Source organism: Orbicella franksi, chromosome 2 (assembly GCF_964199315.1).
Source record: "Orbicella franksi chromosome 2, jaOrbFran1.1, whole genome shotgun sequence".
NCBI lineage: Eukaryota > Metazoa > Cnidaria > Anthozoa > Scleractinia > Merulinidae > Orbicella > Orbicella franksi.
In genome coordinates, this window is record NC_138146.1 from 25,825,124 (window position 1) to 25,841,570 (window position 16,447).

Below are 16,447 nucleotides of genomic sequence, written 5' to 3' on the forward strand. Positions count from 1 at the left end.
AGGCAGCGGACAGATCTAGCATGACAAGGATAACATCTTGACAATGATCTAGAGTCATTAGGATGTCATTCAGAACACGTAAAAGTGCAGTTTCTGTAGATCTAGAGTGGTTCTTACGATAAGCAGACTGCAAAGGTGGCATCAGCTTATTTGTTTCCAAGTATGAATATGTTTGAAGAGCTACAACTTTTTCGATGATTTTGGCTAAGAAAGGAATGTTTGCTATAGGTCTATAGTTTTTCAGAATTTCTTGATCAAGATCTGGTTTCTTCAATAGTGGACGTATAAGGGACTGCTTAAGACAAGTGGGAAACACACCAGTTAACAATGATTCGTTGACAATAGCAGTTAAAGTAGGCTCGATGTCATCGAGATGGTCTTTCAGTAATCGGGTTGGCATAGGATCCAAGGGATAGGATTTCGTTGATAGGGCTTTAATAACATGATGAACCGAAGTGCAGCTTGTTAAACTAAACGAGAACAGTTCTTGACAAACTGCTTCGCCGGCGATAGAGTGAAAAGTACCAGTTTTGAAAGTTTTCTGTAGCTCGTCTCTAAAGCCGATAATTCTTTGAATGAAGAAGTCATTGATGTCTTCAACGAGCTGGGTTGATGAATTATGAGTCGGTAACACTGGAGATCTTGGGGTAAAGAATCCATCAACAATTTTGAAAAATGGCTTCCCATTTCAAATAAAGTTACTCTTAAAGAAATAAAGTTACTCTTTGGTCCGCTAGTTATTCAGCTTGTGTGGTATAAACTAAAACAATTATTCACCTCAGTACCTGTGAAAGTGGTGGATATTTACCTCCACTTCGGTGAATAATTGTTAAATATATTGTGACGCAATTCGTAATGTCGCATACTTCGTTCGGTAAATCACTATCACCGCCATCTAGTGTGGCCATTCTGGCCAAAAAAAGCCAAGCGCTTTGGAAAAGGTCGAAAGACTAGAAAAACTAGAAAGGATCGATAGGTCAAAATTACAGACGCAAGCATCAAAAATGTCGGAAATGGACGATACGTTTGACAGAACCCTACAGTATACAGAGCGTTTGCTATTCATTACTTGAAACCTGACACAGCTATACGGTTCGTTTCTGCCAGCTTGTGGTTTTTGCACTGGTCAATAACAATTTATGAGGTCACGTAAGAATTGAAATCCCGTATCCCGCTCTGTTCCTCTTGCAAATCCCGCAACCCAACCCCATAAAAACACGAAGTCCCGCTCACGCTCGTAATTGTAATTCCCGCTTCCCGCCTCTGTTTTCAGCTCAAATCCCAAATATCACAGGAAAAAAAGCCAAATCTCGCATCCCGCCAAACCTATTGGGAACCCTCTTTACTTAGGTGTACTCGAACAGATGAATTCGTAAACAAATTCTCTAACCTTTCTGCTCTTGTTGCTCAGACGTTCTTGAGCTCGTGCTGGGATTCTGCTTGGTTCACGATCACGTCTAAAACGATCTCTCGTAAGGCTTGCAGCGACCCGTTCCGAAAACGCTTAACGTCCTTTAGTGTTGGTCTACCTTGAACGGTGTGTTCGTTTGTATGTGATTTCATCGCCCTAGAAATCATGGAATCCGTGCTAACTTTTCTCGACGACAACCTCTGTAAACTCCATGTGCTGCACGCATGCACAGGTGGCGCATGCGCTTTAGAGACCAGATGGCGATCTCTGACTGAACGTGAAAAAAAAAAAAAAGGAGCCGAAATTTAAACCCAGGCCTCACTGCCTGGGTAATAACAAAATAGAATACAGCTAAAATTTAAAGATATGATAAAAATTAAATGAAATGTAGGCTGTGTATGTATATGTACGGGATTAATGAGATGTATTGCTATGTAGGTATATGTAAGGGATTAATGAGATGTATTGCTGTGTAGGTATATGTAGCGGATTAATGAGATGTAGGCTGTGTAGGAATATGTGGGGGATTAATGAGATGTATTCCTGTGTAGGTATATGTAGGGGATTAATGAGATGTAGGCTGTGTAGGTATATGTAGGGGATTGATGAGATATAGGCTGTGTAGATATATGTAGGGGATTAATGAGATGTAGGCTGTGTAGGTATATGTAGGGGATTAATGAGATGTAGGCTGTGTAGGTATATGTGGGGGATTAATGAGATGTATTCCTGTGTAGGTATATGTAGGGGATTAATGAGATGTAGGCTGTGTAGGTATATGTAGGGGATTAATGAGATATAGGCTGTGTAGGTATATGTGGGGGATTAATGAGATGTAGGCTGTTTAGGTATATGTGGGGGATTAATGAGATGTATGATGTGTAGGTATATGTGGGGAATTAATGAAATGTAGGCTGTGACGGGACATTGGGGGACGTTTAGAGGGATGGTTGAGGAAGAATATTGATTATATATGCAGGAGAGATTGTCTTAAGAGAGATTAAGAGAGATGTGCATATTGCGGTGGAGTTAATTAGCCGCCCAACCATCCGGGTGGTGTCGCACTTATAAAGCGAAAGAACAAAAGACTTGTCTGTGAGCCAATGAGAAAGCACTGACGTCATAGCCAAACTGGACAAACGAGTTTCTGACACCGGCTGGATTTGATTATTCAAAATGGCGGACATTTCTTAATTTAAGGTTATAATATGCTAATCTGCTAAACATTCTTTATATGCACGCTTATGTTCTGTAACGGCTTTGCAATTTATGCTATACATACAGTTATATATTAAAATACGCGTTCACCTTGTGTATCTTGAGTTACAGTTGCCAGATTAAGCCTTGATTGATGACGTTCGTTTAAGGTTCTCTCTGTCATCTAATACTACGCGTTGCAGCAAAAGGGTAGTTCAAATTCGTCGACAACGTCTACCGTCTACGAATGCCTAGGAGCGAAAAAAATTTCCGGTGCCTCGCCGCCTAAAGCATTACAATTTTCAATGTTATTCCACCAGATATCATTGTCTCCGCAACATTTAGATTTGAGGTCAATCAAGTAGCGAGATCCTCGAGAATTGGAAGCTATGGAAAGAGAAATACTGTAATAATTACTTGGTTTGGAACGGGAAAGCCCCGAGTATCAACTCGCCATGTTCATGGACGTTATTGATGACGATGGCCTTTAAGTGTTCAAAGCCTTAAGCCACACTGAAGAAGAAGATGCAAACGAATGCCCGGGTGTAGTAATGGAGAAGATGAAAAGGTATTGCATCGGCGAAGTAACGTATACGAGATTGGTGCAGCAGGAGGGAAAAACTTCTACCGAAGCTCTCGACAACTTAATCGCTGAATTAAAAAAAACCTTGGCAAAGAGCTGCAATTTATGTGATTTTTTACGGTTTTTACACGATACTCTCATCTGCGTTAGACTGGTCTTGGGATAAAACATGAGCTAGCACAAAGCAGCCACGTAGGATGACAGACCTCAGTTGTTAAACAAGTGTATCGACCCTCCAGCATCCGAGATGCAAATATACGGATCTTAACAATGACGACGGCGACGCCGAGGACAACGTCTTGTAAAATTGAATTTGTCCAGGATGCCTATGGCTCTAAAATCTCGCTCAGGCTAAATATGTAATGACAGCGTTCAAGTCTAAATGGAAATACGAAAAATTATCAGTTCGACTCATCGTTCGTGTTCATGATCATTTTGCGTTGTTGTTTTGCAGAGGACGGCTATGAAATGTACAAAGATTTACTGAACACACTTGTAGAGCCTTTGTTCTGCTCATTAAACTTTTTGTTTGGTGGTGCTTATTGACGTCGCTGGCTGCTCCAGACTCCGTGCACACTATACCGGAGGAATTTAAGAACGCATACAGCTTTACTTCTACGGTTACGCCTACAGTCCAGAGTAATCCGTCACGATAACGGAGCTTTTCGAAAACACTTCAAACCAAAGGAATTTGAAAAAGCCCGCTTTAACTTTTCGTGTGGACGGAAAACATTTTAAAACGGACCTTTTCGAACACGATAGGATCAGGAGAACCACGTGATTTTCCTGGCCGAGATTTTCTCAAACAAAAATATAAAACGACTGGTGATTGTATGCAATTTATTATCGAATACCAGCACTTGATCTCCAACGATTACAGAAGAAATAAGTTATAACCGTCCCTAGAGCACATCCTCCGTTACCCATTTTGTGTTATCTCAATTGTTCTAGATCTAACGAATATTGTATGTTACATGTAGCGACCGTCGCGGAAGTAGTGTTTATCAAGTGAATAGCCCGCTTGGTTCCACATTAACTGATAACAATAAAATAGAATACAAATTTTATTGTCAACTCCCCATGGGGGCTTTTCAGAGACAATGATAAAGATAATGAAAAAAAAATATTCAAAGATTATCGATAAACAATTATTAAAAAACTATTTACATATAAAATTTATGACACTAAAAATTGATTTAAGAGGAAGGCTTTTATTTTACGTTTAAAAATGATAAGAGATTCACTTAATTTAAAATGGGGTTTTAAGGCATTTCACAAAGTTACAGTTCTGTAATAAAAAGATCTCTGTCCCGACTTGGTTTAAAAAAGCGGTATATTAAGCTGGGTAGGTGATCTGGTCACCCGACCGCTAATGTTCCCTCTGGAGATAAAATTTGAACTGATCATGAGGTAGTTTGTCCGGACCTTCTTCTATTTTAACACTCTTCAAAGCCAAGCGTTTTACCTCATTTAAAGCGCAATAACATTTGTGCAATCACAGTTGCGGTCATTTGAGAAATTTTACCACAAAGTTTGTTGAAGCAAAGGCTATTTATTCTGGAAGCCACTCACAACTAATTTACTAAAAATATTCATCCTTATATGCAGTTTTATTTAGGTCCATTACCGAAACATACCAATTGTCTCAAGTTATCAAAACACCGATTCGGGTATCCAATTAAAGTGCATTACTTAAATCGATGTTATATTAACTAACCGGCCCCAACAAAATTGCCTGCTCTGGGGTTCTCCACACTAGTTTCAGAGACCATTATCCATTTATGCAGTACGCAAAATATCAGTAACAGCCGGCAAATCTCAGAAATACATTTCATACAAGGATTATCGAAATTTGATGCTCTCAAATTCCGTAATGATTTAGGCAAGCTCCCTTGCGAAACTCTGAAACATTACGATGATCCTGAAAATTTGTGGAATACCTGGAAAAATACGTTTCTTTCTGTGGCTGACCAGCGCGCTCCGCCAAAAACAAAGCGAGTTCGTCAGAAGGCTTCTCGTTGGCTTACTCGTGACATCACGGCATGCACTTATTGTCAAGAAAGTTAATTTGACTGCTTGAGAAATTTAAAAGGTAGAAAATAATAGGAATGGAATTTTTGACTTCGTAGGAATTTCGGGTTTTCCAGCACGTGGCAAGTCAGAACAAACAGCTAGCACTGTAGTCCAGAACGTTGAATTTTATATTTTGAAGCAGCCCTGTAGTCTTCCTCTGTTTTTTTCTTCTTTTTGTTTGTTTGTTTGTTTGTTTTTTGTTTTTGTTTACTTCTTTTTTCTTCTTTTTTTGTTACTCAAGACTTGCCAGTCCAGTTCAGGTTTTGCTGGTGCAGGGTATATTTAACTACGGTGCATTGTATCTCAGATTTGTTGCTTAACTCCTTCATTAAAATGTCAATAAATCTCTTGAGTCCCTTTAAGTGCAACGTGCATGGCACGTGCATTCCTTCCCCGGAAAATTTATGAATACATGTAGAAATACAGTAAACACCTCTTTCCACTCTTATTTCTGGTCATTTGTTCCAAACTCCCGATAACTCGAACCTTTTTCAATTTCCCTTGAAGGTTCGAGTTATCGAGAATAGAATATACTTAAACTTTTTGACATTAATGTTTAGGCCCAGTCCATTCTACGCCGGAGGAATTTGAAAACGAAGGTTTCACTCTGAAAACACATCAGATGTTTTCCGTCCACGCTAGGCCGGAGGAATTTGAAAACGTAATTCAATCACTGGTCATTCTGGATTTGTGTTTGAGGAAAACTTGGTCAGGGAAATTACACGATTATCGTGCTATGTCGTTGTCAAAAAGCTCCATTTTCAAATTGTTTTCCGTCCACACGAAAACGATAAGCCAGCGTTTTCAAATTCCTCCGATTTGAAGAGCGTTTTCGAAAAGCTCAGTTTTCGTGACGGATTAGTGTGGACGGTAGGCCTAACCGTAGAAAGAAAGCTACATTTTCGAATTTCTCAGTCGTAGTGTGTACGAGGCCCTAATGAAAGTAAATCCAGCACTTAAATTACAGATGCAGTACCGAAAAGCTAAAAGAGCAGTCTAATTACACAAAGACAAAACAAAAATGAAAATTTAACAAATCGGATTAAAATGGTTTGTTTAATTTCATCTTGCATGTAGCGTAAAATTCTTCTTTTAACGCTGAGCTTCTGATCGTTTAGTTTCTTTAAATAAAGCTTTGGGTAGCATCAGCCTTTCAGATGGGATATAGTATGACTGCATTCATCCGCCATCGATCCGTGCGTCAGCTACCACAAATGTATCAGCAGATCATCATCAGGGTAAATTTAACTAGCACTATGTGCGGCTGGTTGTACGTTCATGCCTGTCAGCCCTAGAAGTAATGTTAATTTGGTCACACATGATCAGGTGTATATGTTTTCATCTATGGGTAAGCGGCTGCCAGACTGCTCTAGACAGTGGTCGACATCTTCATGTGATCGTCAGTCAAGGAGGGCTTTGCTAATTCCGCTCCCATGGAATCACTTTCGTTTCCTGGTGAATGAACAGCAACAGAAGTGCTATCGATGACGAGATCTTTTAAGGCACCCAGGTTAACTTCGCCCTGTAGTTAACAAGAAGACATGTCTTAAGTAGGGATTGTGACAGCTGCAGTATCAAGACCCACAATCTTGGACAAAAAAAATGGAACATCTAGACCACCCCTCCCTCCATTTCAATGATGCCAAAATGGCGCGTTTTTGCTCCTTCGCGCCTTCATCATTGCTTTGGGGGGGGGGGGGGGTATGGGGAATAATTGTTCCATTTTATTCTGTCCAAGATTGCAGATATCGTGTTTGTTCACGAGCTTTTTATCAATCATACATATACCACATGGAGATTAAACAAGCATTTAGCTTATTTGACTTATTTGAAATGTAGGTGCTACGGGGTGGAGATGATAATCGGTTGGCACAACCATTTTCCAAATACTGGAGTAATTGTAATTCCCTAGGACTGAAAAATGGAAATAATGTCAGGAATGTTTGAGAAGTATGTATGAGAGTGAGAAGAAATCCGTGATGTAATGAAGTGTTCTAGCTGTTAAAGCATTATTTTTGTCTTACAGCTACATCATTTATTTGTTTTTACTGAGTGTTTAAAAGAAAAACAATATTACTTACTTGATTTTCCAAGGCACTTTCAACGCAGCTAGGTGAGATTTGTAACTTTTCCATCATCAAGTCAATCTTTTCTTCAACTAGAACATGACATAAACATGGGCATCATCAATAATTTTGGGTCAGTAGGTATATTATCCAAAATAAGAAAACTTTTTTAATATCCCAGGAAGTTCTTTTCTCAATATTTTTGCACTACTTTCGATGACAAGCAAAGTTCCCTAGCTTGATGACTGACCATTGAGCCTGTACTAAACAAAACGAAAAAGGCATACCTGACAAAGGAAATGATCCACCATATTTCTTTTTGTAGCGTCCAGTGATTAACGGAAACAAACGATGGTGGTAATAAGTCCTGTACTCTTTCCGTCGATTATCTGCGTCCTAAAATCATATAACTCTTAGCAGTTTAGGGAATTATGGCTGGGAAGCTATATCTCGTGATATATTTGTATAACCGTGCTGAAATTTTGCCTTATTATTAAATTAGACGTTTTCTCTTCCCTTAAAGGAGAAAAACAGTCCAAACAGTTTACTTTTTTGTCTCGACCTATAGCAAGTAAACATTTAGGTTTTCCACTCACCCAAGTTTCAGCCTCTATAAAGCCTGCTATCCCGAAGGAATTCCTCTCGAAAGAAGCTCAAAATTCGACTTTGGGAGAAGCCATTTTGAAAATGTACTTGGCAGCCAGGTCGTGTTTACGTGACGTCATTCCGTCCAATTCGCGCTAAGTCGAAATTGGCGGGAAGCAGAAAAACCTTCAACTGGTTTGGCATCCTTCACAAGGTTAGCAAAATGCATTTTTTTTTTCTATTGATTATCCTCTTTACTATCTTCAATGCTATCATTTTCTGGGTTTGGAGCAAGTTTGGCTCGAAATAACACGTTTCAAGAGCATTCATAACCCAAAGTGGTGGTTAAAGGTCTTGTCGGGAGCCATCGGGACATAATCCCTTGGACGGAGAAACGCCACGAAAACGCAGGCTGGCTGCTTAAAACTGTTCAAAATGGCGGCAACGATGTCGGTTTTTGAGCTTCACTGGAGACGAAGTTTTTAAGGAAAACCTGCACTTTAGAGGCTGAAACTTCGGTGAGTGGCTAGACTTAGTGCGAGGTTTTTGTTAGCGTTGACAAAAATAATACGTTTTTTGGAGTGACCTTCTCCTTTAACTTATTCTTTTAATTATCTGTCACGTGACTTGTCACGTGCTCATTTTGTTAAAATTTGGTAAATCGGCGAATTGGTTGAGAACTCACCTTTGTACGACTGAAATGATCTTCAGAAAATACAAATGATTAAATGTCGAATTTTCTCGAAAAAAAAAAAAAACCTTTGACCCAATAACATTTTTCTCCGAAAGCTGAAAATAATTGACCTGCATCGGCCTACATCTAAAACCCGTTTTCGCTGGATGACCAATCCGCGAAATATTGGTTATTTTCCACTTAACGTCACGTGACTTGCCACGCGACCCGTCTGAAGAACCAAATTTACCAAATTTACCTCAAAATGACAACCTCCCTGTAATTGTGTTAAATTGTGTACTAAATTTGGTGCCGTGGTCGCTTATGTCTTTAGAAATTAATCTAACCGATAATTATTTTTACCAAAAAAATTTTTGACCCAGGCCTTAATTAAACAGCTTGAGAAATTTGAAAAGTAGTAAATTACAGGAATGGATTTTTTGACTTCGTAGGAACTTCGGTTTTTTTTTTTGTTTTTTTTTTCGCTTTGAAATGAAGAACTGCAAAGACATATTATATTCAACGTTCAAACTACAGTCACAAACTTAGGAAAGCATACTATTATGATAATAATATACATGAAAAAATTACTCGATTCTGATTGGCTGAGAGCAGTGCAGTTCAAGTGTAACACCACTGCAAAAAGTGTAACACCAGTGCAAATTAAACATCGTATTTCTAGATTGTGATTGGGTGAAATAAAAGAGGAAATTTTCTAAGCCAATGATATCACGTAAAACGATGACGAAAATTTAGTGCGGAAACTTTGAAAAAAGTTTTCTCGAATGAGAAAAAATGGCTTCAAGAAAGATCTTCCGGCATTTCCTCCACGCGAATTTTTTCATGTTTATATTATTAATATGTAATCACACGGTTTTTCTCGTTCAATTTGGAATTAGTTAGTACTTGTGAGTTTTTAAAAAAGCTGAAATTGCACTCGCCGAAGCGGCTCGCTTTTTGAAAAACTCGCTCGTGCAAATTGATTCCATATTGAACTCGAAACCGAGTGATTACCTATACTTCTTGAATGAAATACAAACAAACAAATGTTAAATCAAGAAATGAAGTTTTTTAGTACCTCTTGTCGAGAGTTACCGTTGGCTTTGAAGTACATCGATACGATTGGAACAGTCAGCAAGTTAAACGGCACAACAATGCAATGTAGATTCCTGTATTGATTTTCAACAACAGCCCTTGCAAATTTCCATTCAACGTCTGCATTGGTCTAGGAAAAACGAAGGGAATAACATAACTAATATTGCTTAGTAATTGCTTTTCGATTTGATGTTGTTGCATCCTGAGAAAAATCATGTTTGATTGTTTTCGGTGTCCACAATTAGTACAGGAGTACTTAGCCTGAAATGCCAGTCATCTCCCAGGCTAAGTAAATAAAATGAATTCTATTTTTATCGAAGCATAACTCGTTAATAATTAACATTTTCTCCTCCGTTTGCCTCATGTTTATGCAATTTTGCACTGTGATTAACGATTCTACTATTTGCAGCTGTAAGGATTGGGTCGGTGTTATTCATGTAACTTAGTACCGTGGAAGGGCACAGTATTAATAGAAAAATATGGTTGCTATGAGTTGATCCTACCTTGACATTGTCGTATGTGTGGTTGAGTAAAGCCACTAACATGTTGATCAACATTATAACGGACAAAACCAAGAATATCAAATATAGAGCTGCCACAACATCCGTGGTGAAACTAGTGGGAGATTCCAATTTCTGTAAGTCCGTTTGACTAAACACAGACAAGACGAGCTGCCAGGAGGTCTTCAACAAGCTAGAGGTGACAAAAAGAAAAATGTGGATGAGTCTTGCATCTGTATCTACCTCATGAGATTTCGTAATAATCAGTGATGACAGAATTAATGCCATAGATATATATAGTATCACATAATGACTGTTATGTTCATGACAATACAATTCTAGATTCTTGTCTTTTCAGCCGCCCAAGCTTGTGTCAGTGGTTAGTTATAATTAATACAGTGGACTCCCTATTTCTCGAACCCTCAGTTTTTCGAACCTCCCGATAACTCGAACCGAAAGTCGTTTCCCTTAGTCAAACTCTTTGATTTTACCCCCGATTTCTCAGTCTATCCGATTTTTCGAACCAATTTTCGTTTCTTTTGAAGGTTCGAAAAAGTGGGATTCCACTGTGAATACAAACTGTGAACATTTCACCCGCTATTTTCAATTTTTTTTTAGAGATTTTTATGACCAGTTATTCTGCAGCATGACGGCAACAAGGTCACTCTGTTCAGCGGAAACTCATTTCATTATGAAATAGCATACCGCTAACTACCGCTTATAAGCTCCGCCCCCCCCCCCCCCCCCCCCGCTCCGGTTATAGGCCCATCTAACTGTGAACCACAATTACATATACCAGTAATTGCAAAACTTATTTCGATCATAACGTGCAGCAAAATTTCGTTACGAAACGGTCGAATAGAACATTTTTTTGACTTTATAACATGACAAAATTTTGATAAACACTTGAAAAGAAATATACATATATCCAAAATAAATCCAATAAATAATAGCTTGTATCCACAAGGGCAAATTTCCAACTGTTTGCCAGTGTTTTAGAGAAATGTAGACAAAATTCTTATAAGAAACGATTTGGAAATACATGAAACAAGAAATATAAGTGATAGAAACCGACGTTTCGGTGCATCTTGCGCGGCCATTATCAAGGTTACAAAATTAAAGATAAAAAGCGGTTTGTGATGAGGCTTCAACTTAGCCTCATCACAAACCACTTTTTGTAACCTTGATAATGACCGCGCAAGATGAACCGAAACGTCGGTTTCTATCACGTATATTTCTTGTTTATGTAGACAAAATTACATAAAATTACCACTGGATTTCCCCTTGTTTGCAATACCTTACAATTGAAAAAAAAAGGAAAGCATTGTTAGAAGAAAATAAATGTATAAATTTATTAATCGGGAGCAGTTGAAAGAAAGAGCAGCACCACGTTATTTAAGTAGCAAGAAATTGTAAAACGAGTCAAAGCGTCATAATGCTCTCCAGATTGCAAACACAAAAACATAAATAACGCAAGTAATCAGGGACTAATGGCTCGGCAGACAGAGTGTTTTTATGCTCTATTCCATTCAGCGTCGTGTGCGGCCTGTTATAAGATATTAATAATTTGTATACCCTGAAGAAAGTCTAAAGGAAGAATTTCACGACTCGGCGCATGCCCAAGCTTTCGTGTGATAATAAAGCCAGTTTCTTGCTTTCTTACTCAACCACATGTAGTTCAGCAATCACGGACTGTAATTTAGGCAAGTAGACTGAATGATGCCCAAATTTCGCGGATGATGTCGCAACAATTGCAAAGAAAGTGTCGAATTTAGTTTTTACAATAACTGTTTAATTTCGCGCGCGCTGATTGGCTCATTTTTATCATCAATAAGAGTACAGACGGATAAATTTTAATTTGTGCAAGCTTTCAAGTTCAAATTTCAGCTGTCAAACTGTCAACTTTTTAACCAATGAGATTTTATGGACTTTTTTAAGTAGCCAATCAAAAAACGAGAAAGGCTTTTGACAATGTTCGCGTCATTTTGAATAAAATTCACTTATCTTTGTTTACGGCAAGTTAACGGCGTCTTATTTATTCCCGGCATTTGACCATTTTGGGGTCTTGTTATTGTAGAAAGCAAATAAAGGTCAGTTTTCTATGCGTCTGTCCTTTCATTGATGATACATTTCGTCATATCATTGTCAAAGGTTACTGCGGAACCACTCGCTGCAGCTCGTGGTTCTACAGCTACTTTGACAATGTTATGACGCAATTTATCACCAAGAAGAGGACAGACGCATAAAAAACTGACGTCAATTTGTTAAATTGAACGTGGAATCAGTGTTCTGGACACGAGCACGAGTTATGTACTCGCATCCGATTGGTTCATAAACAATGCAATTGAGTGGTACTTGCAAGTCGGTACATATAGAAGGAATTGCAATGAAAAATGAAACTAAATCGCAGCGTTTTCGCGACTGCCACAAAACTTTCAAAGAAAAATTTCTGCAAAACTCATCAGCCCACTCTGATCTTTTAATCTTTTCTTAAACAATCGTATGGGATGTTCTAACGTTGTTACTTGCTCATGCGCCGAGCTGTGGAACTGTCCGGCTTTAAAACTTGGACACGCAAAATTAGAAAATTATGTTGCTGCCTTAAAAAAGAAGAGTGAGAGTGTGGTCCACCTGCCTGAGGCAGTAAAGAGACAAGGACGTAAACAAAGTTCTCTTATTAGCAAGTATTGCTAAAAACGTCTTCAGCCCGCCCTATCGTTGGACCTAAGTGAAGAATGATTATAAAATTTATTACCGAGTATAACGTCAAACCTAGTTGACGATATCACTCTGTGTCTGAATCGAAAACTCACTTATCGTATTTGGCCAGGCCTTCTGTTTGGTTATTAGTTGAGGTCATGTATGACATTTCTGCTATGTAGCACTTTGTGATGGCCAACGAGAAGGCTATAATGATGAAGAAAAATTGCACAAGAACAATAAGCAGGTCAATAAGCATTCGAACCAATGCCAGTTGTAAAGGACCTACAACTGAATTTAGCTCTAAGATGCTGGAGAAGCGCAAAACCAAGAGCATCGTGTTGACACCGTAAAAGTAGTTAACAATTTCCAGCAAACGATTGTGGTGAGGATCAACACCACGTGCCATGGTCACTACACGCAGGATCATGATCAGGACGTAGATAAGAAGGGTAATAACATCAAGGTAATTCCACATGTCCCTGCAACGGAAGAAATTTTGTGAATGAAATGTAAATGTAAAGAACTAACAGTGATGTAATATGGAATAGTTTTTAGTAAAGTCTTCCGGTCGAGTATCATAATAGAGTCCGGTTTCAGAACCATAAGCTGATGTATGTCCTAGAGAGATAAACTCCTGCCACCAAAAAAAAAGGAAGACAATGGTAACCAGCTGACAACACATTCAAAATAAAACTGGCATATCTTACTTAAAGTATTTTAACGGTGACGCTTTGAATTCCTGTCGCTCACGAACGACCAAGCTAGCGAAGAAAACAAATATCAAGATTTCCTCGAGCCTTGGATAAACGGTAGAAGCCAAGATGCAAACACGGACGTGAAGGGCAATAAAAACCACCTGATTGAGCTTGTCTTTTACGAATATGACCAGAGGTGTGGTAAAGAAACTGAGGTATTTGTCTGTTGAATAAAAAACCGAGAGGTAGACGTTAGTCTCGCTCTTTGATGTGTTGAACTCTGAAGATGACTATGTCCAATTCTCTCAACTTATAAAACCGATTCTTCAACTGCTGTAAGAAGTATTAAAGTCCACATTTTGCTGGGGTTTTTTTGTCAAAAGTTTTCAGTTTGATCTATTACCGTATATTGTATTGTCTTGCATTATGTTTCTAATCTTCTGTTTAACGACTATTTAAAGCATTTCACTCCTCACGGGAAGATATGAACTCAATAAATTGACTATTTAAAGCATTTCACTCCGCACGGGAAGATATGAACTCAATAAATTGACCTCGCTCCCAATGTGTGGCTTCATAGCTCAGTTGGTAGAGCATCGCACCGGTATCGCGGAGGTCACGGGTTCGAATCCCGTTGAAGCCCTGATTTTTTCAGGCTTCTTCTTTCCGGTTGCTTAAATTGGAAAACTTACTGCAATGATCATTCTTCACTATAAAGCATTTCTGTTGTTACATATACCTAATTCTTATATGTTACATATACCTAATATATCCTGCTCTAGATCTGATCTTTCATCATTCAAGGGTCCAAGTTCACTGCTTTCCTTTGTAGTATCCAAAATCTTTCGCCTCTGTCAAAAACGAAAGCAGAATTAGAACGAATACTGACTTCCTTTGTTTTAGACTATAAGTATCTGGATACCTTCTTTTGGTCCCTGTAGGAGGCATATGCAATGGTTGGAAGCAGAAGTGGAGCCAAAACTGTATCTATCAGAATCAACAAAAACAGCAGGCTTCGAAACTTTCCATAGGGTTTTAAAACATCGGGTAAACCAAGGTTCCACCTCATGATGAGCCGTTTGTACAATAATGGGTGTGCAACAAACTGCAGGTAAAGATCGCAAATAAAGATAAATAAGGTGAGAAGAAGATGGTTGACTTAAATCATTTTTGGTGATGATATCTCTTTCAAAATTCGATCTTCTTCTATGAATGTTCACTTTACTTTTTACTCGTCGCATTATTGTGGAGTAATCGACCATTGTAATGTGACTATGATGTAATCTGTGGTCAATGGACAGTGTGAAGAATCTGCATGGCACGTTTTATCGGTATCAAAAGGGGGAAAGCAAGTATGGTTTTTCGAAAAGCATTCAAAGATGCTGTCAAGTGACTTTGGACGAGTGCATGGGGAATTTTGAACGTAAGGACATATGTAATGCATCAGTCAATTTCAGCAATCCCCAGCCCCTGTACCATAACCGGGCATTTGCTTAAATCTTAATCCCTGGGCTGGGCATTTGGAGTTTTATTATTAAGCGGGAACTGGTTGTTTGTCTACCCACGGGACAACCCCAGAACATTTGGTACCCTTGTGGTTTTGGTCTCGCATGTGCGAAGAATCTTAAAGATTGGACTAGGATTGTTAAAATAGATAGTATGTACTCTTACTATGGTGTGGTGCTCTTCAAGCAGGAGTGTTTTAAGGTTTCAGCAGATGGAAATAAAAGGACTACGCTAAGCACAAGGGCCGTTCTTCTTACCTTTCTTTGCGAGTGGATAATTGCATCATCAGTCATGTCGCTTAGCATTGAAGCATAGCGATCAACGTGTTCAGGCAGGTCTTTTATAACCAGCTCCTCTTTTGCAGTCACCTGATCAATAAGCTGTACAGCGAAGTCTTCAGTCTGGTCTGCAAGCTTTTTTAAGAACTCAGTGTTCTCTGTGTAAGTATCAGCTAGCTTTCGCAGCGTGCGGCTTACCTTAGATCAGTTGTTACAAAAAAAATCGTAATTAAAAAATACATAGCTTTTTCTCAATTTTCAGCAACATTCTTGTGGTTAAATCTTGCATGTTATAGATACCGTCTGTGTAACTGGTAGACTAAAGTAACTGATTCCTCTAGGGGTCGTGGACAACGAGTTTGAAACTCATATCTCGTACGTAGTTGTGTCTATAATGGTTACGAACACAGCTTTATCACTCCAGTACCCCTCTTTTGATCTGAACTGTACTGGCTATCAGTGAAACAAGAGGAACGTGAGAAAGATGTACAGGGATGAATGCTTTAGATAATCTTAAAGTTTTCATTATTGTTATTACCTTAAAACCCATCACAATGGGATCTCTACAAGAACACAAATGCTTGGCAGTGACAATTTTCCTGATGTCATCAACATTCCAGTGTTCTCCTGTATGACTCTCCTCGCTGTCTAATAGTTCCTTTAACGCCTTTTCTTCTGCCAAAAGAAAACTTTGATGCGAAGTTTGGAAACGTGAAACCCGATCAAAATATCTTGATGTGGGAAAAGTTATGTTTATGAGTGTGCGGTTTCCTACGTTAATCCATTAATGTTTACATGATGTGTTAGTGTTGGCCACTAAACTTAGCCATAAATGATAATTGCTATACCTCCCAACTCAAATGCGTTTTCACCCCGACTGGACTTTATTTAAGTGTCGATAAGTATTTAGCTCTAAGCTGAGAGCTAATAGGCGACTTGCACGTGATCAGGTCGTGCTCCTTGAAACTGCTGCAAATTTGCGAGCCAGCCGGCCTCAAGCAAACTATTTCTTCTCAGTTTTTTTTATTTTTTATTTTTTGAGCTGGAAGGTATAAAAAAACACTTAATGACTGGTCCCGCGG

At 38.7% G+C, this 16,447-nt stretch overlaps 3 protein-coding genes across 3 annotated transcripts in view; all 3 read right to left on the bottom strand.

Moving 5' to 3' along the window:
- LOC145478946 (transient-receptor-potential-like protein) overlaps positions 1 to 1,695 on the bottom strand; it is a 30,546-nt gene extending 28,851 nt beyond the window's left edge. The window contains exon 1 of the mRNA XM_081457153.1: positions 1,391 to 1,695. The gene's annotated coding sequence lies outside the window, so the exon portion shown is untranslated. The remainder of the gene's footprint in view (positions 1 to 1,390) is intronic.
- Positions 1,696 to 7,309: 5,614 nt separating this feature from the next.
- LOC145478953 (short transient receptor potential channel 6-like) lies at positions 7,310 to 10,906 on the bottom strand. The gene is made up of 4 exons (XM_081457166.1): positions 10,187 to 10,906; positions 9,667 to 9,813; positions 7,618 to 7,726; positions 7,310 to 7,422 (listed from the first exon to the last, which is right to left on the bottom strand). The coding sequence occupies exons 1-4, from the start codon at positions 10,469 to 10,471 to the stop codon at positions 7,310 to 7,312; spliced, it is 654 nt and encodes a 217-aa protein (XP_081313292.1). The 5' UTR covers positions 10,472 to 10,906.
- Positions 10,907 to 12,714: 1,808 nt separating this feature from the next.
- On the bottom strand, positions 12,715 to 15,197 carry LOC145478959 (transient receptor potential cation channel subfamily M member 8-like). Its single transcript, XM_081457172.1, has 4 exons — positions 14,504 to 15,197; positions 14,345 to 14,432; positions 13,594 to 13,804; positions 12,715 to 13,365 (listed from the first exon to the last, which is right to left on the bottom strand). Exons 1-4 carry the CDS (start codon positions 14,648 to 14,650, stop codon positions 12,993 to 12,995), a joined length of 819 nt encoding a protein of 272 aa, XP_081313298.1. The 5' UTR covers positions 14,651 to 15,197; the 3' UTR covers positions 12,715 to 12,992.
- Positions 15,198 to 16,447: the final 1,250 nt, after the last annotated feature.

Bases quoted from the DNA above. Each gene is read 5' to 3' on its own strand.
- LOC145478953 (XM_081457166.1), bottom strand. From the start codon at position 10,471: ATGGCATTAATTCTGTCATCACTGATTATTACGAAATCTCATGAGGTA. The intron at 9,814-10,186 runs GTAGGATCAACT...CGTTTTTCCTAG, and splicing joins ACACATACGACAATGTCAAG to ACCAATGCAGACGTTGAATG. The intron at 7,423-7,617 runs GTATGCCTTTTT...GTCATGTTCTAG, and splicing joins TGGATCATTTCCTTTGTCAG to TTGAAGAAAAGATTGACTTG.
- LOC145478959 (XM_081457172.1), bottom strand. From the start codon at position 14,650: ATGAGGTGGAACCTTGGTTTACCCGATGTTTTAAAACCCTATGGAAAG. The intron at 13,805-14,344 runs GTATATGTAACA...TTTATTCAACAG, and splicing joins TCTAGAGCAGGATATATTAG to ACAAATACCTCAGTTTCTTT. The intron at 13,366-13,593 runs GTAAGATATGCC...CTTCCGTTGCAG, and splicing joins TCACCGTTAAAATACTTTAA to GGACATGTGGAATTACCTTG.